A 27,991-nucleotide genomic window follows, 5' to 3' on the forward strand; every position below is an offset into this window, starting at 1 on the left:
ATAGTAAATTTAAGAAATCTACTTGCTGGAGTAAGGGTCCATCTAGTTATTGTTTATTTGTATCTGAATATTGTTTTCATACCATCATCGTCTGTTGTTATAATTATTTTAAACACTGCAATTTATATAGCGCTTGTTTTTTTTTTCATTACATTACTCTCGAATATAAAAAATGAACTAAACTCTGTCTGTAGCATTAACACGACGTAGCTTGGGTTTCTTTTTCCAAGTGTGGATTCTAGAAATTTCACAGCAAAATTTTGTTTTGTTTTTCGCTTCTACCGTTAATAGTTTTGTTTTTGTTGACAAATGCCAATACTTCGGAAAGATTCTATTTTGCGGTTCTAGATAAGACAGATTTTATGTAGCGTCGCGATTCTTACAAAAATATAATCAATTGTTTTTCGAGTACACCGATCTTTCTATAAGTAATACAAAAGAGAAGAAAAAACTTTCATCTTGAAGGAATAAAATATCTTTCAGTACAATCGTCTAGCGGTGAAGAAAAATGTGTCAATCTACGTTTTACACATATAAGTAAATAAACTGGTCAAAATGATAATATTAATCATGCCAAAGGTAAAGAAAAAAAAAATTTTGTACTCCTGGACAGAGACATACTTATGTCGTAGTGCGCATCATCAGATTTGACAGGACATTTTGTAAATGACACCAAGCTGGTATTCTGAATGCAAACGGTTACAGTTTGTGTCGGTGTGCAATAAATCGATCTCTGACTCTTAAATACTAGTCTTCTGCACTGAAGTGGGGATGATTATTTACTGGAGTACCGTTTTAGGACCATCTTACGCGGTTGGGATTTGATTTGACTACACTTGACAATAATTCCTTCTTGCAGCAGAAATTGCATTTTGTGATTGGCTTTCATCCATCCTTACCATGCTTCATATGCTTTTTGTATGTTTGCTGTCATTCTAGGACGTCCCTTTCAATGTCCTACACGTGCAAGAATCACGTGATGCCGGGACATTATCTTTTAAATTCTTGTTGGATATTTGCAGTTGTTGATGTTGATTTAAAACGTGCATAAACTCGAAACACACAAATTTCACTTTTGACGGGGTCCTTACGTTGATATAAGCTAATAATAGAAAAAAAGGAAAACATGTTGAAGGAAAAATCTCAGCCATGTTCAATCATTTGAAGATACTTACAGATTTGACGGTAGCCTTAATGAAATCTTTCTTATGGGACAGATCGTGCTCGGGATACTTGGCGTACACCTTCTTGCAGACCGTTTTCATGGTGATTTCCTCCAGGTTGGCCTCTTCAAGGATTTCTTTGAGGAATTCTTTAATATCGTCCTCCTGCGGTAGATAAACGTGGTTACAATCAATTATTGATATAGGTTTAACAGTATCATTCTGAAAATCGCAGGGCTGGGTGTAATTGAGTGTCCAAAAACAGGAATCATAGAGACAACGTGTCTGACAAAAGAAACAATAATCGAAAGAAGACAGGAACTCAAACAAATACTAAACGCAAATTAGGGATGTACTAATATACTTTTACAGTTATTACTCTTAGAAACTAAACACCGCTGACGCATGACGGCTCACCATAGTAGCATAGGGCTCCTGGCTCGTGAACTGCGGAACTTCGGCGTGAACGTGGCAGCTATCCAGGAAATACACTGACCGAGAACCGGAGAACGCGAATTCCGAGTGGTGGACCCCATCGCCAACACTTCATTCAAGTACCACATCTACTACAGCGGTGGCGACAGAGCAGAACGTGGAGCTGGCTTAATAGTGATTGGGAAGCAGATGAAGCGAATTATTCGGTGGAAACCGGTAAGCGACCGAATCTGTGTGTTGAGAATGAAGGGCAAGTTCTTCAACAACAGCCTGATCAGCATGTATGCGCCAACGAACGATAACCCCGATGACATGAAGGATGAGTTCTATGAGAGCCTGGATAAGGCCTACGGAGAGTGCCCAAAACAAGACGTCCCGGGCACGAAGCGGGACGTTGAAAGAGGCAAACCGGAAAGCTCTCGGTGTTTTCGAGCGTAAAGTGATGCGGACAATACTCGGTGGGAAACTCGAAAAGTCCGTGTGGCGCAGACTCATGAATCACGAGTTGTTTCAAGTGTCAGTCAAGTGTACAAAGATACGAATATTATCAAGCGTGTAAAATACGGCAGACTTCAGTGGGCTGGTCACTTAGTGCGAATGTCGGAAGAAAGAATTGCGAAAATAATATTCAGCAGGGAACCAGGTAGAGGTCGACGGCTTCGGGGAAGACCACGAATACGCTGGCTGTACGTAGTGGAATGGGACCTGGCGACCCTAAACGTTCGGGCAACTGGAAAAGTTTCACCCAAGACCGACAAAGATGGAGCTCTACAATACGCCCGGCAATGGCGTGACGCTACGCTGTAGCTATCAAGGTAGATAACATGTTTTTTTAATTGCCCGACTATGTTTGAGGCTATGACCACCATTAGGTTTGTTAACTTGTATTTTATTATATGTTTTGTTGTCCTTAGTTTTAATATCATTGGGGCTACAAAGCCTGTTGATGTATCAATAAACAAATATCTGCCTTTTTCCAACATTCGCTTTTATAAGCTTTTATTGTGTTCATCAAACAGACGATCTTAAGCAATGTGGCTCAAATAATGATTTGAGTACCCCAGCAGTAATCAGACCCTATCGTACTTTTACAGAATAGTAGTCCAGACTACTATAAAATTATAATAAGATCTGAAACGCTGCTTGCGTGGTTAAAGAACAAAATAGATTACACTGAGTCGATTTGGTTGTTCAACGGTATATGGTACGCATATAATTTGGCACTATTGGATTTTCATATAGCATTCACCTCGGGACGGAAAAGCTCATTACATGTTCATATAGAGCGCTTCGTAAGGACCAATGACAGAAATTATATGAAGAACACTTAATTTTTACAGACAGGGAGAGCGATAAGATTGCATTTGACTAATTAATACAAACCAGTGAGGCTTGTTTGTAAATAATATGTGAAATAATAATTTGTTTCAAAAGCACGACAAATAATCTGGATTGACACGGCATATGCAGTTAATAATATGTTTATAAATAAAATGGTTATTGTTGGTTCATAAATTATAAATGTATTATTTTGCTGGAAAATAAACTTGAATAATACCATAATTGAATAAAGAAAAAAAAAACGTAAAGAATGACGAAATTGTTCAAAGCGAATTTTGCCACTGGGTCCCGATAGCCAAATTATTGGATTAAATTTCACTTCTGCATTTGCCTCCGTCAAAAATTTTTGAACATGTTTTTGAATCTAAAAAAATAACTACATAATTAAAACCTCATTTTTTAAATAATCAATCATTTACCTTTGGCTTCAACACAAATGATCTGCCTCTATTTTATTAGATTTGCATCTTCCCGTTATTGACCAGGAAACCTTGAATCTAGAAGGAAATCGTTCTAATATTCTTTGTATTCAATTTTTTAATTACCTTCTTACCTTCAGAAAGAAATTGCAATAATAAACTTCATTTCAAATCACAATGAAATTCTGATGATGATCCAGAAATGCTGGTTGATAATACATTATGGTTTCGATTCTGACAAACAGTTCACATGAGAGACTCGAAAATTGACCAGCCTTGTGAATGCTATATGCAAAGCACTCACCAAGTATGGGCCAAGAAAAAATAATTTTTGTATGGACTCAGAACTTCAATTTTTATTTGAAGCCTTGTAAATCTGAACGGATTTAATGATGATAAGTATTGAAATGTTATTGAAATATGTGTGTTACGCAGGAAGTAGAAATTATATGCAATTTCCGATAAATACGCCTGTTCCAATTATTTCAGTGTATAAGGTCCTCATTAGACTGGCCCAGCTCAGTTTGGGAAAAAAATAAAGTTGTATAATTTCACGGGGCACCCCCTAGGATCATTCCTTACGGTTAGAGGAAGACTTCTTAAACATTCCAGCTCATTTGGTGGTTCCATGAGTTGGCGCAATGGATCATTGATGGTAGTTTTTGCAAGTGTTCACCGCGTAAAAACAAAAGCGCCACTGTATACGGGATTTAACATTGTAACAGCATTGCTGTTCTGTCAAACACACAAGGCTACGGTTGCGCTATCTATGCTTGCCGTAGCGGCCGTTTTGGTTTGAATTGAAGTTAATATGGGATATTCAGTTCAAACATATAGGAACCAGCACAGCATCTACTGTTTGGTTCAGGAAAATTGTTGATCGCGTTCAATTAAACCCAGAATGTCAAAAACACTACTTGATACCATAGCTAACAGTATTGTAGAAGGTTGTATCATGATTAAAATTGAAAAAGTTATTGTTTTAACTATCTGATATAGATTTGCAATACTGCTTAGTATTTCTTCAACATAGCTTGGTGGTAGCCACTAAGCACATAATAGCCACCTATGACGCTGGGCGAGCTGCGGTACAAGGCGTATGCATATATGTGGTTGTACACACTGAGGAAACTGAAGTTATGTTATTCATAATATCTTTCGTATGAAACAGTATTTTCCTAGCTGAAAAACATTTCATACGACGCGTATAATTTGCATAACTCGCTTATGAAGAACATACGAATTAGATTCAAGATTCATACGCGGTCCTATATTTTTTTTCAATTCGTTTATTTAAAGGCTCACTCGCCGTACCCAGCTTAACAGAGCCGATTTCCATTTTATAAAGGTTCAGAACCTTCAATACATTAATGTTCGAGTATTTTTTTTTCACCAGAAAGTGAATCGATTTCCGCATGACCGATGTTTGGGTAACACTGATCTGAGCAAGTTTTTTTCGTTGCACCCTCTTTGTTAGCCCGCTTTGATCGCCGTCGCTTGTTTGTTGTTCCATTGTGCTCGATGGATGAGTTCGATGTATTGTCATCATCAGTCCACTCGTCGTCGCTCTTTCGTTTTGCTTCTTCTGGATCATCTGTTTTAACAGGAGTTGGATGTAATTGCTGGTCAATGTTGATCGGTGGGAAATCATCCACACGGAGAAAATGACATACTCAGATTTGGGTTCTTTTGACCCAACTCGGCACGTTAGTGCGTTACCCCAAATTTGAGTAAATAGCCTAGTACTCAAATTTGAGTAATTGTACCAAATCAAATTGGTGGGTGATTTTTACTCAACGTTAACTTGGGAGTAAAAACTCAAAAATAGGTATTTTCATACGAAGCGAAATCCAAAACAAAAAAATACCAAAATTAATACAATAAGCATGTGTTTGTGATATGTAAAGACCAAAAGAATTTAATTTAAAAAAAACCTTTGTTCGTTTGAAGCTTTTACTCAACGACGTGGATGCCAAGGGCGACTTTCTTGGTGCAAAAACATTTCGTATCGGGTGTAAAAATTTACTTTGATTAGGCGGTGGCACAGAGTGGCTGGAACGGGAAAATAAAGCTCGGGCGGGATGCCATCTGCCGAAATCACTGCGGTAATTCTTTTGAGATCAGTAACCAGCATCTCGGTTCCACAAATCATTCACAACGAGTGGCAGGGACGGCAAACAGTAGTTATTACGGGATGATAGTGGACCCAGGACAACTGAGGATCTGAAAAGAAAAGACCGTTCGATATTAATTTCTTCGGCAAACTGAACTCTTTGGAGGAAACTAAGTCAAGGACGCTTACCTTTGATATATCACTACACTAATCCACCAATTTTGCGAGTATTTTTTTAGAAACGATCACGATTTACATCCTTTACCGACGATGACTAACATGGAATGATCTGTGTTGACATTTTAAAGTGCCTGCTACATTTTTTCATCCAAAATTGTGTTTAAATTACCCAACGGCTAGAACGCAGCCTAAATGACTGCAATAAATTGAACAAGTTGATTTTTACTCAAATTTGAGTTTTCGATAGAGAACTCAAATGTTGGGTTAAATGTACGTAATTGACAGAATGAAATTTACCCACTTCTTCAGTTCGACTGCTTTACTCAATTTTGAGTATAAAAAAACTTATTTTTGGGTACTTCGTTTTCTCCGTGCAGAGTAAACAGCTCGTGGATGGATTTCGAAGATGTCGATGTTGAAAGTGGTTCATCATTAGGTGGAGAACTTGAATCCGGACATTTGCTGCCAGTATGGACCGGATGGCCGCATAGGCGGCAGGTTTTGAGCTGGTGTAAGACACCATAGTTGTCTCTTTTCCAATGGCAATGAAAGAGGGAATGTGCCGAAGTACATTCATCCTCAGAACTCGCACGCCATTCGATATGCCGGGAAAATAGTGCTTCCACTTTTCATTCCTGATGGAGATTACCTCTCCATACTTCAGCATATGATCAACGACAATGGAGTGATTCATTGACGGAGGTAGTAACTGCATCACTATTCACGTAAACAGGAATCCAAAACTTGGCGTTTCCACAAAACATTGTTCGCTTCCAATTATGTTCTTTTTGATAGCATGAGACAACTTCATGGGAATTCATTTCGATAAGCATACAGTTGCAAGTGTGATGCAACTGTATGCTCTTAACATCCGCATGTTGGAGATTTATTTCACTCTCCAAAAACGATTGAACTTTGGCCACTTCAGGGCGCACCAAGAGAACACTAAAATCGACCACTAGGGTGTTCTTTCGCGCATCGGACATTTTCACAGAATGCGAACGAGAGCGAAGAAAGTAAAGAAATACGTCCGACGCGTGCGATGTTTGGCTAGTAACTGGACGCGGTCCTATAATATTTCATACGATGTACTTATGAAATCCAAAGCAAGCCTTGTTTGAAAAATATCATACGTATTTCTTATGAACCAAGCATCAAAACGAAATAAATGGCGTTTGAACAAATGAAGCTCGCGAGTTTTAAAGTTCTGGTGAAAACAATGGCTATGTTTAGAGGTAAATAGTAAAAGAATAATATTCAAATTCATTTGTTAATATCGATAATTCTATGTAGAGCAAAATGGCGGTTCGGGCTAAACTTTGTCTCGTGCAATGGCAACAGAATGGAAATACGAAGTTTTCCAAAGTTTTCGAAAGTGTGAGTTTTTTTTATTGGGTTTAATATTATGTTTCAGTAATTGATAATCGACTATCTTCTTCAGAATCTGTCCAACTTATCAATAGTGACGAAGATACTTCCGCGAGCGGTGCCAAACTTTGATCAGTTCTTACAACGGCAATATTCGATTGGATGACAATTTCAATTGGGAGAAAAACTATTGATTTGTTATCAAACAATGATAAAATGTATACTTTCTGATGAATTATTATTTTCTCTTTAAAATTTTATTGCATAAATTTAAAAAAAAAACTACGAGAACACCTCTTGTTATAATTAAAATATTACAAAAGGCACAATAATATGAAATAAATTACATATATTTTCATATAAAGATCATACTTGAACATACTGAGCTTCATATAAGTACACTTTGATGTTCATAACAAACATCCTTGAATTTCATACGCCACTTTTATGAAGTCTAAACTACTGTACTACAAAACTCATACCATACCACAAGCTAATTTGTTCATAGCGCCATCGTATGAAATTTAAATTTTCTTTTGGTAAAATTTCATAATCGTTTCGTATGGAAATCGAAATTTTTTTTTCCTCAGTGCAGGAGTGCTGATCTAAGCCCAACTTTCATCAACTGAAAGGTTAATGAAATGAGCTTAAATCCAGATACAACCTTCTGCAACTATGTTCATTAGGGTATTAACTTGTGAATTTGTCATTCTGGGCTCAATTGAACGCGATCAAGTAGTATATGGAACGTAAAAGTGCCGTAGGTTCAATTATCAATATATTTGAAACGAATATCCCATTCAAACTTCGAACTGATTGCACCAGCTGGTCAAGCAACCAATAGATTTGAAATTTTGAGAGTGCTTTTAATTGCCCTAAGGCACATATCTAGGGGGTGCCCCGTTTTAGAACTTTTTTGTTTAAAGGCTAGTTTAGTCCTCATTCTCCATTTTTCCGGCATTTGTTGATTCCGAACTCCATCGTTGATCTGAATGTCATAACAAGCTGAAGCCTCCATATGAAATATATGGGTATCTTTTGTATTTCTTCCCACTTTTCAGTTGGTAGTCATAGTTGTATTGGTTGAGTGCTCTGCTGAGGGGCTGGCTAGGCAAAAGTGCCGCCTTGGAAAATCTCTCTTCAAATGGTGAGTCCTAGACCGTAACACAACTGTACTGTCAGTAACGTATAGGGATGTGCTCCGCATCTCCATCGCGTGTCAGCCTGATGAGGTTCCTGTCTATTTTATACAACTACAGTACTCTGAGAAGGTACATATGCGATACAAAAGGACAAAAACATTTGTTTGAAAGAAAAAAAAAATCGATCTTTCGTCTCTCCTTTTTCCTCGTCGCCGTTTTGTCCTTTCAACCTTTTGTCATAGATTCGCTACCAGCCCTGTGATCGGTATTTGAACAACACTTACACTCGGAGGTCCGCCTTCCTTAGACTCCTTCTCTTTCTTGCTCTCCTTTTCTTCCTTGCCCTTCTTCAAAGGCTTCTCGTCTTCGGATTCCTCCAGCTCAGGCTCCTCTTCTTCTTCTTCGTCCGAGCTCTCATTGCGCTTCGATTTTTTCGCTGGTGCGTCGCGCTTCGGTCGACCTCGTCCTGTTTATCAAAATATTTGAAATTATTTATCGATCAGATTACTAGGACAATTTGATTCTCATCCACACACTTACCTTTCCCGGGGGAAGCATTCTTCGCTTTACTCTCCTCTACTGCTTTGCCCTTGGCTGGGGTTTTCTTCTGCGGCTTCTCGCTATCCTCGCTTTCTACCTCGGATTCCTCCTCATCTTCCTCTTCTTCGCTTTCGGTTTCAGCCTTTCGCTTGCGACCACGGCCTTTGGCAGGTGTCTTGGCAGCCGCTGGACGTCCCCGGCCTCGACCTGTTGGCTTTGCCTTCTTTTTCTTGGGCTCGTCCTGCAAATTTTGTAGTCCATTGGCGACATAGCACTCGTGCTTATTACGAATTAGTTAATACTCACATCACTGAAGTCGTCCTCGCTGGCGCTTTCGGATTCCTCCTCTTCGCTGGATTGCCGGCGCCGGTTCCGTGCTGAAACCCGACTACCACGTACAGGGGCGCGACCAGACCGCCGTTTGCCGGCATCGGAATCAGAACCGGCCGATGGGTTGTACTGAAATTGGGACAACTCACAATTAGTTACGATCAATTTCAAACAGACTAACTAGAGGCAAGATACTACTCACGTCAGATCCGCTGTCGGAATCGTTGCGACGACGACGTGCCTTGACAACCTTGGTTTCTTCCTCGGAACTGGAGTAATCTACATATAAGGAATTGTCTACAACAATTATCGAATAAAAGCAATTTTAGCAATTCTGGTAGAGTTTGGAAATGAAAATGTTAGTGAAGGTAAAGGACAGAAAAGAGACCCAATGGATGAAAAACAATACCGAACCAATGAGCATACCTTGATAGCCTCGACCTGCAGTAGATCGCTTTGGTCTACCGCCTGTCGATTTGGACGCTTCACGACCTCTGCCAGAGGCAGGAGCTGCTCGCTTGGAAGGTTTCTTTGTTTCCTCTTCGCTCACATCCTCCTCTTCCTCTTCGGCTACCTCTTCATCTTCGGCTTCTTCCTGGGGAAGTTCTTCCTCTCCGTCAGGCTTCATTAGGAACTTCAGAATCCTTTCGGCAAGTTCCTCCTTGGTTCCAGTGCTTTCCAATGCAAGAACTTCGGCTGTTTGAGCTAGTTTCTTCTCGTCGAACTTCTCCACTGCCTCTAATCGTTGCTTATAATCTTCGGAATCGACTTCGAAGCTGAAACCATCGAACTTTTTCAAGTTTTTCTTCATGTGAGGAGCCTTGCCTTCCTTTTCGTACACGATCATGTGCAATGTCTGCAACGCATCCATTTTTGTTTTCACGATGTTAGCATCGATCAGAGCGATCGCACCCAAGGGTTTGCCAGTGGATGGAGCCGGCTTTTTCTCGCCATTTTTAGCTGGAGCTTTAGGTTCCGGTTTCGGCTTTTCTTTGACTACTTTTTTGCCTTTCGCCGGCTTCTCCTCTGCCTCTTCCTCTTCTTCCGCTTCCTCATCCTCTTCCTCCTCTTCCTCTTCATCTGCCTCGTCTTCTACATCTTCTTCCTCCCCATTATCATCACCGTCGGCCTCATCTTTGTCCTTCTTAGATTTATCGGTAGACTTCTTGGATTTTACATCGTCGGAGGACTTCTTCGATTTCGGTTTGTCTTCTTTTTCTTCATCTGGAATATTAGAATAAGAAACAAACCAAATAATTACAAATATCTATTAGGATATTAGGAATTCTCGATTACTTTTTCAAATCGACGTAAGTAATTTTCATATGGTTTTGAGAAAATTAATTAGGAAGAATCACAACCTGTCTTCTAAAACTGTTTTAAAATGAATCACTTTTTTAACATTTTTTTTACCGTGTACATCGCTTAAATTTTGCATACAATCAGTTCGCGTTCAAAAACTAGGTAGTTTCCATTATTTCCTACAAAAAAGTTATAACAAAATGTTAAGCCGTTTCATTCAGTTACTTTCGACGTTTTTGTACCAGTGTAAAATCGGCTCAAGTAGTGTTTTATTTTGATTCGTGGTTAAGTCACTTTGTCTCCCCATACAACGGAGCGGTGAAAGTAGCGGTTGGGTTGCGAAAGTTGAAATTCTTACTTTCGCCGTTTTGTAATTCCGGTATTAAACGTTCTAAAAGTGAAAAATCAAGTTGAGGGTGAGCGGAACGTGTGGAATTTCGTCTGCGAAACACGTAGGATCGATAAAGTAAGTTTGTTCACTTTTTTGACTTGAGACTATTTGAATAAGTTTTCGAGAATTATTCTTCCAGAAGTTAAAGTTCAGTATGATTCCCAAAAAAACTACTTTCACAATCAAAAATGCAAACTTTAATTTGCCACAGCAATCAAAGTTGAAAATTATACTGGAATGAATATTTATTTAACCTTTTTTTTTGTAAATTTAACGAATAAGTAAATTTTGACAAGGTAAAACGTTTTTTGGAAATTTCTTGTAACGTTTGTAACAGACTTCTTAGGCGCCGTCCACAAAGTACGTACTTCTCTAGGGAGAGGGGGAGTAGGCTCAAGCGTTACGGCTCATACGAAAATTCGAAATTTTCCATACAAAAAGCGTAGCGGACGGAGGGAGGGGGTCATAAATTTCAAAAAGTTAAGGGTTACGTAATAAAATAAAGCAAAGAATCAATGCCAAAATTTGAATTTATGAATGCACAAACTCAGAAAACTAAAGTGACATTCGCTCCTAAAAATGGCTAGCGAGGAATCAATCGATCAAAATTGCATCTATATTACACCAAATCAGGCATATTAGTGCTAATATAGATCTGTTTAATGACTTATAAGCCCTGTTTTAGCTTAGCGTGACTTATTAGCCCTATATTGGAGAGTTTGGGTGTTCTTACGCTACACTTTCATTGCCTCCATAGACATGGAGACAGATGTCGTACTGCCGACAAGCCTTTGTATTTCATGGTTAAAATTGTTGTCAGTCAAAGGTACACGAACTCGCTCGGTTTCACCTACCTATTATTTCTACTATGTTTTAGAGGGAGGGAGGGAAAATAGAATTGAATTAGTAAAAGTTATGTACATGACAATATTGTTATTAATGCTGCAAAATTTATTGAATTAGTAGGTCAAATCATTCTATAGACCATTTCAAATCCTACATAAAAAGTAATTTAAAACTCTCTACCGACAGCTCAATACTTTTACCACAAATAATATTCAAATCACTATAACTTTCTCAATATTTATACACCATTTCCTCACAAGTTCCCAAAAAAAAATCATTCTATTTTTGGAATTCCGATGTTTTTTGGAGGACCGACATTCTCTTTTTTTTTTTTGTATGGTATTCAGTTGGAGCTGCCTGACAGCTTAACTTGTCAAGGCTGAACCCTCGGTCTGGCTTTTGCCAAGTTTCCCCTCTACCAGGACCAATACTCAGACGGACTAGGCAATGGCGCCCACATGAACACTGTTTTTTTATTAGTATTGTGACGTGGTAGTTTTTGAAAAGTGCCCATATTCCCTTGCTTCTGAGAAAAGGAAGCATTGTGAAAATCAACAGCTCCATCAGAATTTGTTTGAAATAGTTGTGTAGTAGTGTCATTACTAATACTGTCTAGTCGAAATGGTTTTGAATAATTTGTCATTCAAGTGCTATTCTGATTACTCCTGTCTTTTACGTAAGATTAGAGTCTTAAATGTCAATTGTCGTCAAGTTTTAACAACATTAGGCTGTTTAGTAGTAGTTCTAGTTAATTTTATTTTTTGTTGTTAAAAGTGTTTATTGGTCATTACGTTCATATATCCTTAAAGAAAAAAAGTCGCTTTCCTTGTCTGTTCAACAATTTTTCGAAACTAGCAAGTGTACCCTAATGATCGATCTCAGCGTCTTACTTTCCATAGTCATTTTATAGTGAATATTGAAGAGTAAAGTTACCTTAGGCTTCTATTACAGTCTCCTACATGCTTCACTTTTCGGTGGCAAACGCAATGCTTCACAACGCCTACTTTCTACTTGTAAATTTTGCGAAAATGAAGCTGGAATTAGATTATTTATACCGCTGTTACAAAAGAGGTATTTCTTATTATGGCAATGTAAAAACCATATTAAAATAAGATTGTCGCCACTTATTTCTACTCAGTGAATCTACTAGTCATTTTCCTAAGAGTTCCTATGTATTCCCTACGTCGTATATGATAACGATGTATCTAACTAGCTAATAGTAAGAGTGGCTACGGATCATTCTGGTTAGCAAAAGGCAAACTGAACGTCACCAATAGTATTAATGTCCACTTCGAATAGATTAATTATTTGAAATGGGCATCAATTCTATCAATGACGCAGAATGTCCGTTGGATCACATCCGAGATATTATTGCGTCTATGCCATATGAATTATGACGCGGCTTTAAGCAAAAAGTGCCAAAATGTGATACCACCACTACAGGTTACGCCTTTGGTTTCCATCATATGGGCTAATGGATTATGCCCTCCCATCGCGGCAAGGTCGCATAACCAAGGGGAGGGATGTTTTTTGGAGGACCGACATTCTCATTGCAAAATTGCTTTGATCGCCATTAAGTTTTAAATCAATTTACCAAAAAAAAAAAAAACAAAAATAAAATGTGAACTATGAGAAGCTTCTCCAAAAAATCATTCAAATTGGTAGTTTTCTCTGAAAAATCTCAAAATTACAATATCATATTTTTGAAGTTGTCGTAGAGACGGCCAGAAACATAAATGCTCATTAGGTTGTGCCAATTTGCTTCATTGTAATGTCATTTGCACGATATTCCTAAAATAGGGTAGATGTACCAATAGTGGAGGTACTAAGCACGATTGAACTTCATTGAAACGTCCAAATTTAAGATGTGCAATTAATGTACATGTTAATGTTGTAACGGGAAGTAACGACCGTTGACTTAGAGTAAGGTGGGGCAAAAGTTCGACCTTAGTGGTATAATCAAAGTTTCCAGGAAAATAATAGCAGATGAAACAAAACAAATACCATACAGCGAACCTTCAACATATTGGCTATAACTTTGCTGAACAAACTTGTGTCAAAATATTTACCCATTTTTAGTTATAACAGTTTCAAAATTGATTGTCTTAAACGAACTTTTGCCCCACCTGTGGGGCAAAAGTTCGTTGGCTAAAACACATAATATCAATACTTTTATGCCAGGCATACTTTATACCAGCCGTAAACTTATGTTTGCCGAAAAATACACACTAAATTTTCATCAAAAAATGCCCAAAACAGGGTTAATTGTAATACACCCAAAAAATAGCAGTTTTTCGCAAAACTAAGTGAAAATGTAAAATTTTTGTGACATTTTTTCGCACGATCAGGCAAATTTCGCTAAATTTGAAGATAATATGTAGATTTCAGGAAATTTGAAAAAATTTCCGTGGGTTTATACATGGGTCGAACTTTTGCCCCGCAAATTCGAACTTTTGCCCCGCTATGGGCCAAAAATTGATTCCAACTATTTATGGAAAAACTAATACACGTCAAAGCATCTTTATGATAGGCCTAGAAACGCCCTTACATACAATATTGAAAAATATTTTATCTTCATTTGGTTCCATGCATCGAAAGTTTGACCAAATATTACAATATTTACGTCAAAAAACAACAAATTGCTATAACTTTTCCAAATCTCAATCGATTTTTATTATATTTGGAGTGAAAGTTTCTCACTTGAATAGCATTCGAACCACCATGACATTTCTAAGTTTTGATTTGATTTGAGCTAGAAATCTTAAAAAGAAACTCTTGCCCCACTCGAACTTTTGCCCCACTTTACTCTAATGAGAAAAATGATTTCATCGCAGTAACCCAAGGCATGTCATTGAAAAATAATACCTCCACTATTGGTACACTGTTCCTTTAGTTGCGGTATATTTTTAATTTATGTTCCTATAGTTGCGGTATCCGTTGTTTTCTTATGGGATCCTCCACTATAGCAGCACTTTACCGCAACTATTGGTACAAGCAAGTAAGGTTTTAGCAATTTTAGTGATATTTCATCAGTTTTCAAGCAATTTGAACGCTCTTTTCAACTATTCCTCGTATCAACAAACCAATACGTCGATTGGCAGTGTGGGTTTCGTGGGTCGTGTAATAAAATCAGTGAAAACGGCACTACCGCAACTATAGGAACACCCACAACTAAGGGAACACTTACCCTATGTATTGTTCGTCTGATCTAGTCTTCATTGATTTTTGTCGCCTAATTTAGGGTTTCAATGCTAGTAATGGATTCCTTAGTAGCTGAAATTCATTCTAGACGCTTTTCCGCAATGATATCTCAGACGCATACCTATACGTTTTGTAGAGTCTAACAACAAATTCAATGTCTTTACTTCATAGTACGTCTATGAAACATACAAAATCATTCGATTTTTCCAGCGAAATGTGCATTTGAAAAACTGTTGTCCTGTTGTCCGAATGCCTATTATGGACCCTCCTGGGGTCCATAATAGGATTGTTTACAAATTTGACGTTGCGTATTATGAACCCTCCATTTGATTCCCATGTAATCTGGCTCGCTGCCGACGAGCCTATTATGGACCCACCTGGAAATGCGTATTATGGACCCTCTTGTGTGGTTTCATTTACAAAACTGTTCAAATATCTGTATTTATGCGTCTCAAACCAAATATTTTGCCTGAAACTGCTGACCAACAATGTAATCGAAGTTCCCCCGGTGGATTTTCATAGGAATACAGTTGCTTTGAGTGTTAATTTTATGTTTTTCTGTAGGGGGTCCATAATACGCAAAGGGTCCATAACCGGCATCGACTCCCTATATTATTATTGGTGTTAAAAGTCGTAAAGTTGGAAAAGAAAAGAAAAAAAAGCTTTGTCCCTTTGTTACACGTTTTGTGTGTGGAAAATCTAAAATTCACTCTTTCTTCAATCGTTTTCCGTTGGAACCTACTCCTATATTTTAAAAAGGTGAAGGGGAAAAATAGAACAATTTAATTTGTAATCAAAGAGTCATACAGTATTGGACAAAACATTTGCAACTTTTTCGATTTTCCATACAAAATGACTAACTTTGGTAAGGTAGATCTCAGTTGTTTATGGACCGATTTGAATGAAATTTTCACAGAACATCAGATATAACTTGAAGTTTAACATATATTTTTGTGTAATTTTTCCAATCACGAGTTTATAAGTTATAACGGTTTAACTAAAGTGTAATTTTCGACGAAAAATTCAAAACAATTTATCTCAAAGTCTAATAGCTCCACACACAAATTGTCTTCAGCAAACTTGTTCATCTCGTTAACTGCTACATCTTTGCTGAAGATACCATGAAGCTATTCCTTCAAAAATTTTAGTTATGTCATTTATAAAAAATCGTCAAAAAATTCACATTAGTCAAACCGTTACTGCTTTTGACCTTGTGATAGGAAAAATCACTCAAAAATATATGTCAAAATTCAAGTTATGTCTGATGTTCTGCCAAAATTTCATTCAAATCGGTCCATAAATAGCTGAGATATAGCTTACCAAAGTTGGTCATTTTGTATGGAAAAACGAAAAAGTTGCAAATGTTTTGTCCAATACTGTAGGTACCTATTAGGAGCCCCATCTTTTCCCGCCTAACTCTAGTTATCAGTGTGCACAGCACCCACGGAAATAATTGAGGTGGGTTCTGCATAATTCGCCATCACCTATGAGTTGAAACAGTTCACAGTTTTGTTCACCTACCTTTCTCATCTTCTTCGGAAGCAGCTTCCTTATCGTCGACGTCGCTTGCTTCGCCGTTGTCCTCTTCTTTCGATGCCACGGCGGCCTTCTTCTTCTTGTTATCGGCGGTTGCCTCTACCTTGGAGGACTCTTCTTCCTCGGCTTCGGCGGTGGGGCTGGTAGCTTTCTCTTCTTCGCGATCTTCGGCCTGTATCGATAAATAAACAACATGTTCTGCTTTAGTGAGGGTGTGTTGCGTGTGATTAGATTGGTATAGTAGTGACTAACGAACAGATTCCGTTCAGTGTGTTCGCGTGCATCTAGTGTGAAATGGCGTTTACCTGTGCATCCCTATCAGGGAGCATAGGCATAGTTGGGAGGGGCACGTAATCAAGTAATTTGATTGGGAGATTTGTTTTAATCTTGTCGACTTACTAACTTTCAACGTTTGAAGCTTTTAATATGCAACATTTACCGAAATCAGAAATAAAATGCATTCCACATTGTGAGTAGGTACGCAGAAAACTTAACGACATATTTTTATTTAACGGGAAATGGTACAATCACAAACAAACGAAAGCTTTAAAACCATTTTTACGATCGAGCTTTAAAACCATTTATTAATCGAGCTCGCTGCTCTAGTGAAGAAAATAAACTTCTGTGCTGACTGTCAACGCGTGCGTAATATCGAAAACTTTTCTTAAATTCTGGGCATGGATATCAACAATAAGTAAAAGCATGGAAGTGTTTTATTCAAAAATAATGTCTTTTGAGGGAATATATAAAATGTGAGTTACTGATGGAATTGTATTTTTCTTGAAAATTCAATTCTTCATAAAACATATTTATAATTATGTTCTTTTGAAAAACACCCGTTTGAAGCCAAAAGTTTTTTTTTCAACTCTGAAATTCAATCCAGTGCCTCTCTTCTTTGCTAAAACCTGTCCATATACATATAAATCCGATTTTTAAGCACGTTTATCAAATACATTTTCAGCCGTTCTTCATAGTTTTAAAGGTGAATTTTTATGTCACATTTTTTATTTATCAAACTTGATTGGAAAGTGATGGCAGCAATATGATCATCGTTGACAAATTCGAATCCATACTGTAACTTTCAAAACAAATCAGTTACAAAGCCGCTATCAGCAATCTAAACTTGATCACTGCATTTTGAGAAGCACTTGCGCCTCCTTTTATTCAACAACTAGCTAAGAAGATAAAAATAATCTAATAATGAATATTTTAAAGAAAGTCAATGAACCTCAACATCATTATTCCTGAAGTAATTTTTCGAATATATATGACTATGTTAGACAAACCTTTGCCTGTTCAACAATTGTTTAATTTTTTTTTGAAAACTATGATTTTGAGCATTAATTTACACGTGAAACAATTAGAGGCTTCGCAAATCAATGGCGATTGTAATTTTGTCAAGGTTTTCCATAATTATAAGCTTTCTTCAACTTTATCAACGTGTTTTTCACAATGCTAGTTCAACACGAAACAGACGTAATACTTACAGTGAGAGGCAAAATAAAGTGCCCACCTTACCAGTTTTCGAATTTCTCTCATTGATTTGGTTCAAATTAAAGTTAACACACCTAAATCTTTTGTGATATTTTATTTTTGATGTTCTTTTAAAGTTGCACTTACGAAATTTTGATAAAAAAAAGAATTTTACTTAAAGAAAAAGAAAATCAATTTGTATTGAAAAAAAAGTAGTGACAAAAATAAGTGCCCACTTCCTTCTTGGCCCCAGAAAAGATGATTTAAGAAAAATAAAAAGCAATTTAATAGTTAATGTGTCCTCCTTTGGCCTTAAGGACTTGCTGGAGGCTCTTCGGCATGCTTTTCACCAGGTTTTGTAGGTGTTGTGGATCTAGTTCTTCCCAGGCGCGCTCCAAGGCTTCAAAATAATTATTTTTGTTGGTAACACCAGTTTTTTCAACCCTAGCATCGAGAATCGCCCACAAATTCTCGATGGGGTTGAGGTCTGGGCTTTGTGGAGGCCATTCCAGCGGTTTAATCCGACAAGACCGGAAGAAAGACTTGGTCTTCTTTCCAGTATGCTTCGGGTCGTTGTTCTAGAGAAATATGAATTTCTCTTCAAGGCCCGTCTGGATCAGCGAAACCTCCAGATTTTCCAGCAAGATGTTAATGTAGGAATCTGCCGTCATTATTCCGTCGATTTTCACGACGCTTCCTACTCCACTCTATGAAAAACACCCCCAGACCATCACATTTCATCACATCACACTTCCATGCGTCACCGTTCCTTGGATGTGGCGCTCCTGAAGCTCGAGCTGTCTAACCGAGAGCGGCGGGCTCGTGTGTGATGCAGAGCACCACATCCAAGGAACGGTGAAGCATGGAGGAGGAAATGTGATGGTCTGGGGGTGTTTTTCATGGAGTGGAGTAGAAAACCTCGTGAAAATCGACGGAATAATGATGGCAGATTCCTACATTAACATCTTGCTGGAAAATCTGGAGGTTTCGCTGATCCAGACGGGCCTTGAAGAGAAATTCATATTTCTCTAGAACAACGACCCGAAGCATACTGGAAAGAAGACCAAGTCTTTTTTCCGGTCTTGTCGGATTAAACCGCTGGAATGGCCTCCACAAAGCCCAGACCTCAACCCCATCGAGAATTTGTGGGCGATTCTCGATGCCAGAGTTGAAAAAACTGGTGTTACCAACAAAAATAATTATTTTGAAGCCTTGGAGCGCGCCTGGGAAGAACTAGATCCACAACACCTACAAAACCTGGTGAAAAGCATGCCGAAGAGCCTCCAGCAAGTCCTTAAGGCCAAAGGAGGACACATTAACTATTAAATTGCTTTTTATTTTTCTTAAATCATCTTTTCTGGGGCCAAGAAGGAAGTGGGCACTTATTTTTGTCACTACTTTTTGTTCAATACAAATTGATTTTCTTTTTCTTTAAGTAAAATTCTTTTTTTTATCAAAATTTCGTAAGTGCAACTTTAAAAGAACATCAAAAATAAAATATCACAAAAGATTTAGGTGTGTTAACTTTAATTTGAACCAAATCAATGAGAGAAATTCGAAAACTGGTAAGGTGGGCACTTTATTTTGCCTCTCACTGTAGAACAAATCTCGATCATAATCATAGTCACGAGGACATGTACGCCCAATGCTGAAATCGGTGTGTTTGGCCGACGGGCCAACAGATGGCGGTAGTGTGTAAACGTCAAACACGAACAAAAACGATGCGAGCGCTGCGGTTGGGGGATTGGCCACCTCACATATTTTTGAATCGACCGTTAAAAAGGTGGTCGATGGACAATGGTGAGAGTATGACGTCTGTTTGTCTGTGGTCATATGGTGGAAATATACCGTATCCTTTTCCCAAATGGCTTGTGTCTGTATATCCACAACACACTTCTTCTTCTTCTTGGCATTAGTTCCCACTGGGACAGAGCCTGCTTCTCAGATAAGTATTCAATGAGCACTTCCACAGTTATTAACTGAAAGTTTCTTTGCTAATGTTGCCATTTTCGCATTCGTATATAGTGCCCAGGGAAGTTAAGAAAATTTCCATTACGAAAAGATCCTGAGCCAATCGGGAATCGAACCCAGACACCTTCAGCATGGCTTTGCTTGGTAGCCGCGGACTCTAACCACTCGGCTAAGGAAGGCAACATACTAACTGTATTTTACTATAAGGTACAGTGGGGGAAGTGGATCATTTGTCAATACAAAGCATAAATACTTGAATATGTTGAAAGTTTTCGCACCATTGCTTCTTTTAAGGTTAAGGTCTTACGCCCACACTGATACTATTGTAAAACTGGTACTACACGTACACTAACACAAGCAAACTTGTTAGCTGCAAAAAGTAATTAATTTGAAAATTGTTTTCCTTCAATCAAAAATCCATTGTATCTCTGTCTAAAATCGAATTCAATTATTTTTTTTCGACACATGGTAAGCATATCAGTTCTAATTCAATGATTCACAATGAAAAATATGTAATTTATGTAAATAAATACAAATATATTGGACATGGTACACTTACCCCTACTTTTTAATGGGGTGGGGTAAGTGGATCAAGAATAATTATCATCTATTGCCAGACTGCTTACGTGAATTTTAATAAGCTTTAATATCCGTTTTCTTTTATTTTGTTCCGTTCCCAGCTTGAATATGTCAAATTGACCATAGAAAATTTGAATTAATCCACCTAAAAGCTTTTTTACCCTTTCTGGTATAAAAAAAAATATAAAAAGAATAATAATTTCACAATTTACACGAAACTTTTCGTGGTTTATCTAAGCTTAGTTGTAAAAGAGCAAAATAAACTAATTTTCCAATCGAAAGCATAGTATCGTACCTTATTTGACCATATAAATTATTCTAGACAGATGATAAACATATATTCATAAATAAAATAGAAGGATTTCAGTTTGGTATTCAAAAGTACATGTAACTAATATTTTAAACCAAGAGTGTTTTCCGAAAATATCGTTAGGAATAATCCTACAATACTTCTGTATAACTTATGCCTATAAATGGATGAATTTTCTCCAAATTTTTCTAGTTACAATGTTTTTTTTTTTGTTCAAATTAGTATAAACTAATACATACATACTTTTTATTATATCTTGATTAAATAAAGATACTTTTTAATTTTAAAGTATTAAAATGTAACATTACTAGCACTAATAACAAGAACGAGGGTAATATCATTCTTATTAAACATAATCACACTACATTTGTTTCGAGAACAGATTTTTAATTAATGGTGATCCACTTACCCCACCATGGTGGGGCAAGTGGATCATTTGGTGCAAATTTTTAAGTCTCCCATACTCAATACATAACAATCAGAAAAATCGAAATAAATGACGATTTGAAGTATAATAGTCCCTTAATTGTTATCCACAGAAAAAAGTTTGAGTTACATTATTCACGTTAGCTGTACATAACAATGAAGTTAACTATTGGTTTTTCTGTATCCACTTACCCCACGGTACCTTATATTACTTTTGTTCAACAGTTTGGCATACAGTTGCATGCATTGGTATTTGTGATGCACATAAGCATTCACATGTTCATAATTTTGCCGTAGCTGCCATGTTTGTTTTGTTTAAGAAAATTTAATTCCAGTCAGAATTTCCAGCCTTCGTAAAATTTAGTTGCCCGAATAGTTTTCTCATCGAACAAAATTTTTCTCCGCTCTGCAAAATCTACGTTACTGTTCCGGCTCAATCTATACATAATGTAAAAGATGTACCAAAGAAGTCAGTTAGGCTCTATTGAAGTAACAGCACAGAAATATTCAAACAGCATAACACACCGTAAACCGATAATTACCCTTACATTATTCGTTTCTAATGAAACTTAATAGTTTAACCACAGACAAACAGACGTAACACTTAGAACAAATCTCGATCAAAATCATAGTCACGAGGACATGTACGCCCAATGCTAATAATCGGTTTGTTTGGCCGACAGGCCAACAGATGGCGGTAGTGTGTAAACGTCAAACGCGAACAAGAACGATACAAGCGCTGCAGGTGGCGGATTGGCCACCTACCATATTTTTTAATCGACCGTTGAAAACGTGGTCGATGCACAATGATGAGAGTGTGACGTCTGTTTGTCTGTGGTTTAACTAATCTTACACTTTTTGCTTAACATTGATTTGTGAAAAAATGGATAGCAATACCACATGCCGAATTGAAACCAAAAAATTTTGTTTAAGAAATTCGTCGTTTTTTGTGATAACATAACTATTCCACATACTGTTATTAACCCAATCACAATTTCCCGAATTGTCAAACCGGTTTGCGGTATGGTTGTTTACTGTTTGTTTGGTTTGGTGGAGAATGATTCAAATGTGGTTTATAATTATGCGGGATGTTACAAAACATGTCAATTTTTATAATTGCTTGAAATAAGTGACACATTCATATGCCCCGATAAAAAAAGTCTCGAGAATTTAAGGTGAAAATGAATCGAAGCCAAACCTCAAATTTTCAAGAGCACGGATCTAGAGAACCGAACATCCGTATAAGCTGAAAACTTAATCGTTTGGTCATTCGCTGGTGGTGACAAATCGATTGAGTTTTCAGCTCGAACTACAAGGGATTGCATCCAGATAAAAATGAGAGAATCTTTCACTTATCGCTCTCTGTAACATCATGACTTGCAACACATCATGAGAGTATGTTTATCGAATACTGCTATTGCTCAGATCGGATCGGGGATAGCAGTGCATGATAAAACTTCTCTAAACAAGCTCCAAACCTGGGACATTATTACTATCGGATGTTCGGGAATGTTTTATCGTGTCAATAAAATAAAACACCTACCCCCAATGGTAAATAAGAGAGAAAAAATGATTTTACCATCGCTCTCGTTCGCTGCTCTTATTTATTAAACTTGCTATACATTGCCGATCATTGACCGCTACAGATAGGAGGTTTTTATTCGCTTGCTTTGATCGTGCCTCTTGATCAAAAGAGGACGAATTTTGCAATGCTGGGTCATTTAGCATAAAACAATTGAAATTAAAAAAAAAAACTACTTAAACCAACAGCATGTATTTAAAAGATTGAAAAATCAACGAGAACGTTAGCAGTTATAATGCCAACTGTGGTAGCTCGACAAATGTCTTAGTAGACCGTGACTTTTGAAAATTAATGATTATTGTGGAGCTGTCAAGTCTATAAGTACCACATTGGCGACGAGGATGGGATAAGTTGAAAATTCTAGTCGGCACCTGCAACTAGAGGTAAATATAAAGTGTCTGCATTCCCGACGGATAGCATCTGATCGGATCAGACAGGAGGAAAAACGAAAAAGTCTCGCCTCCTAGGAGGGAGGCGCCTTAACGGTGGGTGAAAATCCGTCCGGAGAAGGCAAGAATGGCTCGCCTCATAAGAGGGAGTCGCCTTAAATACGGGATGGATGAAAGTCCAACCGTAAGAAGGCAAAAATATCTCGCCTTATAAGAGGGAGATGCCCAAACGGCAGATGAAAATCTGACCGGAGAAGGCAAAAATGTCTCGCCTCATATATGAGGGAGTCGCTTTAACGACGGAACGGATGAAAATCCAACCGCAGAAAGCAAGAATATCTCGCCTTTTAAGATAGAGATGCCCACATGGTCGGTGGAAATCTGACCGGAGGAAGCAAAACAATTCTCGCCTCAGAGGAGGGAGATCCTTAAAAAGGCAGATAGAATTCTGATCGAAGGAAGCAAAAATGTCTAGATACATTGGAGGGAGACACCTTGCCGGCTGAGGAAAATCCTACAGAATAAGCCGAAAATGTGCGATAGGGTACACGAGGGAAGCGTTCTTACAACGAAAAAAAAAAAACCGAAGAAGGCAGGTGGAACTGGAAAAACAAAGTTGGAAAACAGAAACAGAAGTTGGAAAAAGTGTCAAAAAGACAGCTTGAAAAACAAGGAAATTTCGAATAAAATATGGTAATGACATAGATTGCGTTACTCATCGAAGAAAAAGAGATGTGGTAGCTCGACAAATGTCTTAGTAGACCGTGACTTTTGAAAATTAATGATTATTGTGGAGCTGTCAAGTCTATAAGTACCACACCAACAAATTACGTAGGAAAGAAGCGGAAATTGTGTTTAACAACGTAGGGAGCTGGATCCTATTCATGGCACTTTCGATTCACTTCGGCAGTGGGGATTTTTGAAAACTATAAAGCTCATATTCAACCATAATATGCGTCGTACTAAAGCGCTTCGTATTGCAAAGTTTTAGAATATTTGGCCTAGATGAACTCCCCAATGCCAAAGTGAATTATGGAAGTGGTTCTGCACTCTCATTACAAAGAACAAGGAAAAATCACATGAAAATGTTAACATTTATAATGCGATTTTTTTACCACTTAGACTTTGGTGATCTGAATTTCGTCTTTCTCAGATTTCGCTGCCCCTTTTCGATCACCGCCGCCCATGCAATAGGGTAACGACTGTTTATTTTGTTCTCAAACGCTAACAGTTGGCGCCAGCGGCAAAAATTACAGACAACAACCTTTCGAACATTCAGTTTCTCTTACCGGCCGCCGAGCGGCGACACTGATGTTTGTATTCCTCTCACTGATCGCGCTACGCTGGATTCTCAAATTTCTCAAACTTTCACCACAAGCGCATGGAAGAATGAATACATAACTTTTTGTGTTTAGTTCATCTTCCGTGGTGCTTTCTTTGCTTCAGGATTTCGTTTTTACTACCACTGGAAAAGAGCCATCTATTGGCTTTTCAGTTTTAAATATCGCCCTATTATCCTGATATTCATGACAGTTTACTCCGGCCACTCCTGCCGGCTCATAGTTTATCATTTTCTTTTTGTTCTCGATGCACCAGCTAGTCTGGTTTACACAACAAAACCAGCTGGTCCTCCGATGTTTTTTCAAAACCAGCTGGTAGTGACTGAAATCAAGGATGAAAGGTAAATAGTGTTCCAAAATGTACCAGCAATAAAACATGCAGTGTCGTAATACAGTCAACTCTCCCTTATCGAGTATCTCGATATCGAGTTAGAGAATCACTAGAAGTTGGTTTTCATGGCAACCTAACACTGGTTTTGTGTTCTGTATCTCGATGGTCCCTTCAATATCGATTAATGGAGAGTTGACTATAGTTATAACGTAACTAAAATCAATTGGCTTGTTTAAGGGTATCCAGTTTGTTTTACATATTCTGATTCTACGTTAAAAATTGAGCCACAATTTTTCGTGTCCTGGAACTATTTTTAAAATGCGTTTGAAATTAGTATGGAAGTTAGTAAGGAGTATCACTTTTGAATCACCCTTGGCAAATTTTGCTTCGGGGCGAGCTGTCATTGTGTAAATTAAAGTATCATTGAGTCGATGGATTGAAATCTTTTCAAATCATTTGAAATATCAAAATTAAGATATTGAAGCGCAATAAAATTGTGATATACTTAAAAAGTGTAGGGGTGATCGGGGCAATATGGGCCGCCAAAGGCAAACGTCATGAAATGCATAGAAAAACAGCAAACATTATGGTTTAAATGCAAGTGAGTTGTACTATAAAATGTTATCTTCCATGTTACGTCGATAATTAATGTTCACATTAACTTGCAAATTGAGGGGCAACGTGGCGTAGTTGGCTACACGTTCGCTTTATAAAGCGGATGGTCATGGGTTTGATTCCCAGCCCTCTCAACAAAAAAACTTCGTCAGTCCGCTCAAGAACAACACGAGCCCATCCGTGCAACATCACGGCTGTCTGAAAGCGGACTGACATCTGACGGTGTAGCCAGGTGCAGTTGAGCGAATGCTCAACTGCACCTGGCTACACGGCAATCGACAAAAACGGCTATGAACAAATGGACCTTTCTTTTTTTTATTTAAAACAGTATAGAGAAGAGTTAGTGGTGAAGAGTACATTATTGGAAAGGAAATTGTATTAGCTTTGCTTGAAATAATTGATTCTAGCGGCTTATTTTTTAAAGATGCATATTACATAGTAAACAGACCATGTTATACTAGTACTAAATTGCGATACTTGGTTCAACGTATTTTCTAGCAAAGTGTTTCACTTGTAATGGTGCATAAAGATGGCTATGCAGTAAAAAAAATAATCTGGTATATTTAGGCAATGCATTTTCATGTTCAAAACAACGTTTGTTTTGCTTAAATCTAGGTGGCTCATTTTGCCCCGCCCCTTCATCTTGAAAATCATATATTGTTTTTCAATAATTTTGTTTACGAACAAATCTAATTTCGCTCACGAACTGTTCATTATGATTAGAAGTTTCAAAGGATTGGTAAAATTTACCAGAATTATAAATATAATTGTCTTATAGGCTTAATTAAAAACTGCCAAAATTATAAGCTTTTCATGACGAAGGACAAATTTGTACATTTTTGTAAATATCTTGAGTGTTCAAACGAATATTCTTACGGGTTTCATTGTGGTGGCTATTTGAGGCATCCTTTAGCAGATCATAATGACACTAGACATTAAAACACTGTTTTTGAGGTCAAAACCGGGATGGCTCATATTGTCCCCATTGCCCCTACTCTTTCGTTCAAGTTACAAAACACTGTAATTTTTTCACCACTAAAAACAACCCAATTGGCTTGTTTAGGGGTATCCTGTTTTTTACATACTCTGATTCTACGTTAAAAACTAAGCCGGATTCCAAAGTTTCATTTTTCGTGCCCTGGAACTGTTTTTCAAACACGTTTGAATTTAGTATGGAAATCGCGTTTGAATCCCCCGGCTAATTTTACTGCGGGACGAACTGTCATTATGTAAATTGAAATGTCATTGAGTCGACAAATTCAAATCTTTTTTAATCATTTATCATATCAGAATTAAGAAATTAAAGCGCAATAAAATCGTGTTACACTTAAAAAAATGTGCTCTTTCGATCAAGCTACAAAATATGTGAATTTTTCTCCACCAAACAACCCAATTGCGTAATGATTATAACGTAACGCATTTTTTTAACATGCAACTGTTTTGAGTTGCGCAATGAACCATTACACAACAATTTTCAGAAATTTCAAAATAATTATTGCATAAAATACAATTATTGTATGCATACATCTGATACCGTCAAGTGTCTTTCACGAAATAGCAAAAAAAAAAGCTCGCAACTCGTTGTAGAACTCGTCGTAATTACCCTAATGTACTAATATTGTAAAATTCATCGTTCTGCAACTTGTAGCGTAAACTACCATTGATGAACTTCGAATGTTACTTTAGCTGAGTGTGCCTAAAACCGACAAAACTCGCATAATTTGTGATCACGCCCCAAAAGCCAATGGTAACCGAGTGTGTAGCTTGCTATTGACGAGCAATCGAATGGATTAACGTTATCCAACAATGCTACGATGAAAAGAAGATCATCCTCTATCCAGTGGTGATAGTTTTTATCCTGGTCCATCCATTTGCTTAGAAACAAGGAGCTACACACTCGGTTACCAATCAATGGCTTTTAGGGCGAGATCACATTTTATGCGCGAAATTTACATTGATGTGAAGCAAGCATTACGTTTTTCTAACCCCTTATACACTCCTCAATACGCCCATGTCGAATGACCAATGTGTGGAAATCACGGGAAGCGTGAAGGTAAAAGAAAACATCCACGACACAAGTCTCGCACACATCCAAACCCTAATCTTTGCATTCACGCGTTATGTCCCTTCATTCAAGGGGGGATCCAACCTGGGAACAAAACTAGCCACTTCCTTGTGGAAATTGGCAAGGTACTGTTATTTGCGCCAGCCAGATTTTCAAGCTGCCGGTACGAATCACTGCACACATTTGCACGACAAAAAAAACGGTAAACCGCGGGTAGAAGAAAATGTCTATGAATTTGTGTGGAACACACATCCACCAAGCCCCCAAATGCAAGACAGCGCATCAGTAGTGAGGAAAAGCGAGCACTAAAAAACAAACACAACGCCATTGGAAAAAAGATGCGTTTCCGAACGAGCGGAAAACTGAAAACTTCTGCTGTCACGCCATTTCATCACCGATTGCACGGAAAACTGTTGGAAAATATTCACTGTCACTTGCACTATCGATCACAGTCGGATTGGGCGCGAAACGGTCCGCAAAAACGTACCATTTTGGTAGAATTTTTCTCTTTATCGGCGTTTGCCGACATGTTAGCAAAATATCAAACTCGAAGAATCCGAATCAGTGTTGCCCGATGGCGCGGCATAAACATTCGAATGTGCG

The 27,991-nt window shown here is 37.8% G+C and overlaps 1 protein-coding gene and 1 long non-coding RNA gene across 3 annotated transcripts; both read right to left on the bottom strand.

Moving 5' to 3' along the window:
• Nucleotides 1-31: 31 nt before the first annotated feature.
• On the bottom strand, nt 32-27,991 carry LOC5568717 (protein DEK). 2 transcript variants are annotated; one of them, XM_021852658.1, is made up of 9 exons: nt 27,876-27,991; nt 16,293-16,479; nt 9,458-10,255; nt 9,234-9,310; nt 9,008-9,160; nt 8,702-8,942; nt 8,446-8,627; nt 1,176-1,328; nt 32-1,102 (listed from the first exon to the last, which is right to left on the bottom strand). In XM_021852658.1, the coding sequence occupies exons 1-9, from the start codon at nt 27,915-27,917 to the stop codon at nt 1,088-1,090; spliced, it is 1,848 nt and encodes a 615-aa protein (XP_021708350.1). In that variant the 5' UTR covers nt 27,918-27,991; the 3' UTR covers nt 32-1,087. The 2 variants fall into 2 exon arrangements, with proteins under 2 accessions (XP_021708350.1, XP_021708349.1); XM_021852657.1 differs by having other exon boundaries at nt 9,234-9,328.
• LOC110678941 lies at nt 4,874-6,281 on the bottom strand. Its single transcript, XR_002502066.1, has 2 exons — nt 5,661-6,281; nt 4,874-5,581 (listed from the first exon to the last, which is right to left on the bottom strand). It is a non-coding gene; the product is annotated as an uncharacterized LOC110678941 (long non-coding RNA).

Source organism: Aedes aegypti, chromosome 3 (assembly GCF_002204515.2).
Source record: "Aedes aegypti strain LVP_AGWG chromosome 3, AaegL5.0 Primary Assembly, whole genome shotgun sequence".
In the NCBI taxonomy this organism is placed as follows: Eukaryota; Metazoa; Arthropoda; class Insecta; order Diptera; family Culicidae; genus Aedes; species Aedes aegypti.

Excerpts from the sequence above, each read along its gene's own strand:
- LOC5568717 (XM_021852657.1), bottom strand. The coding sequence starts at position 27,917 with ATGTCGGCAAACGCCGATAAAGAGAAAAATTCTACCAAAATG. Across the intron at positions 9,329-9,457 it reads TGCAGGTCGAGGCTATCAAG|ACAATTCCTTATATGTAGAT; the intron begins GTATGCTCATTG and ends TAATTGTTGTAG. Across the intron at positions 8,628-8,701 it reads GAATGCTTCCCCCGGGAAAG|GACGAGGTCGACCGAAGCGC; the intron begins GTAAGTGTGTGG and ends TTTGATAAACAG.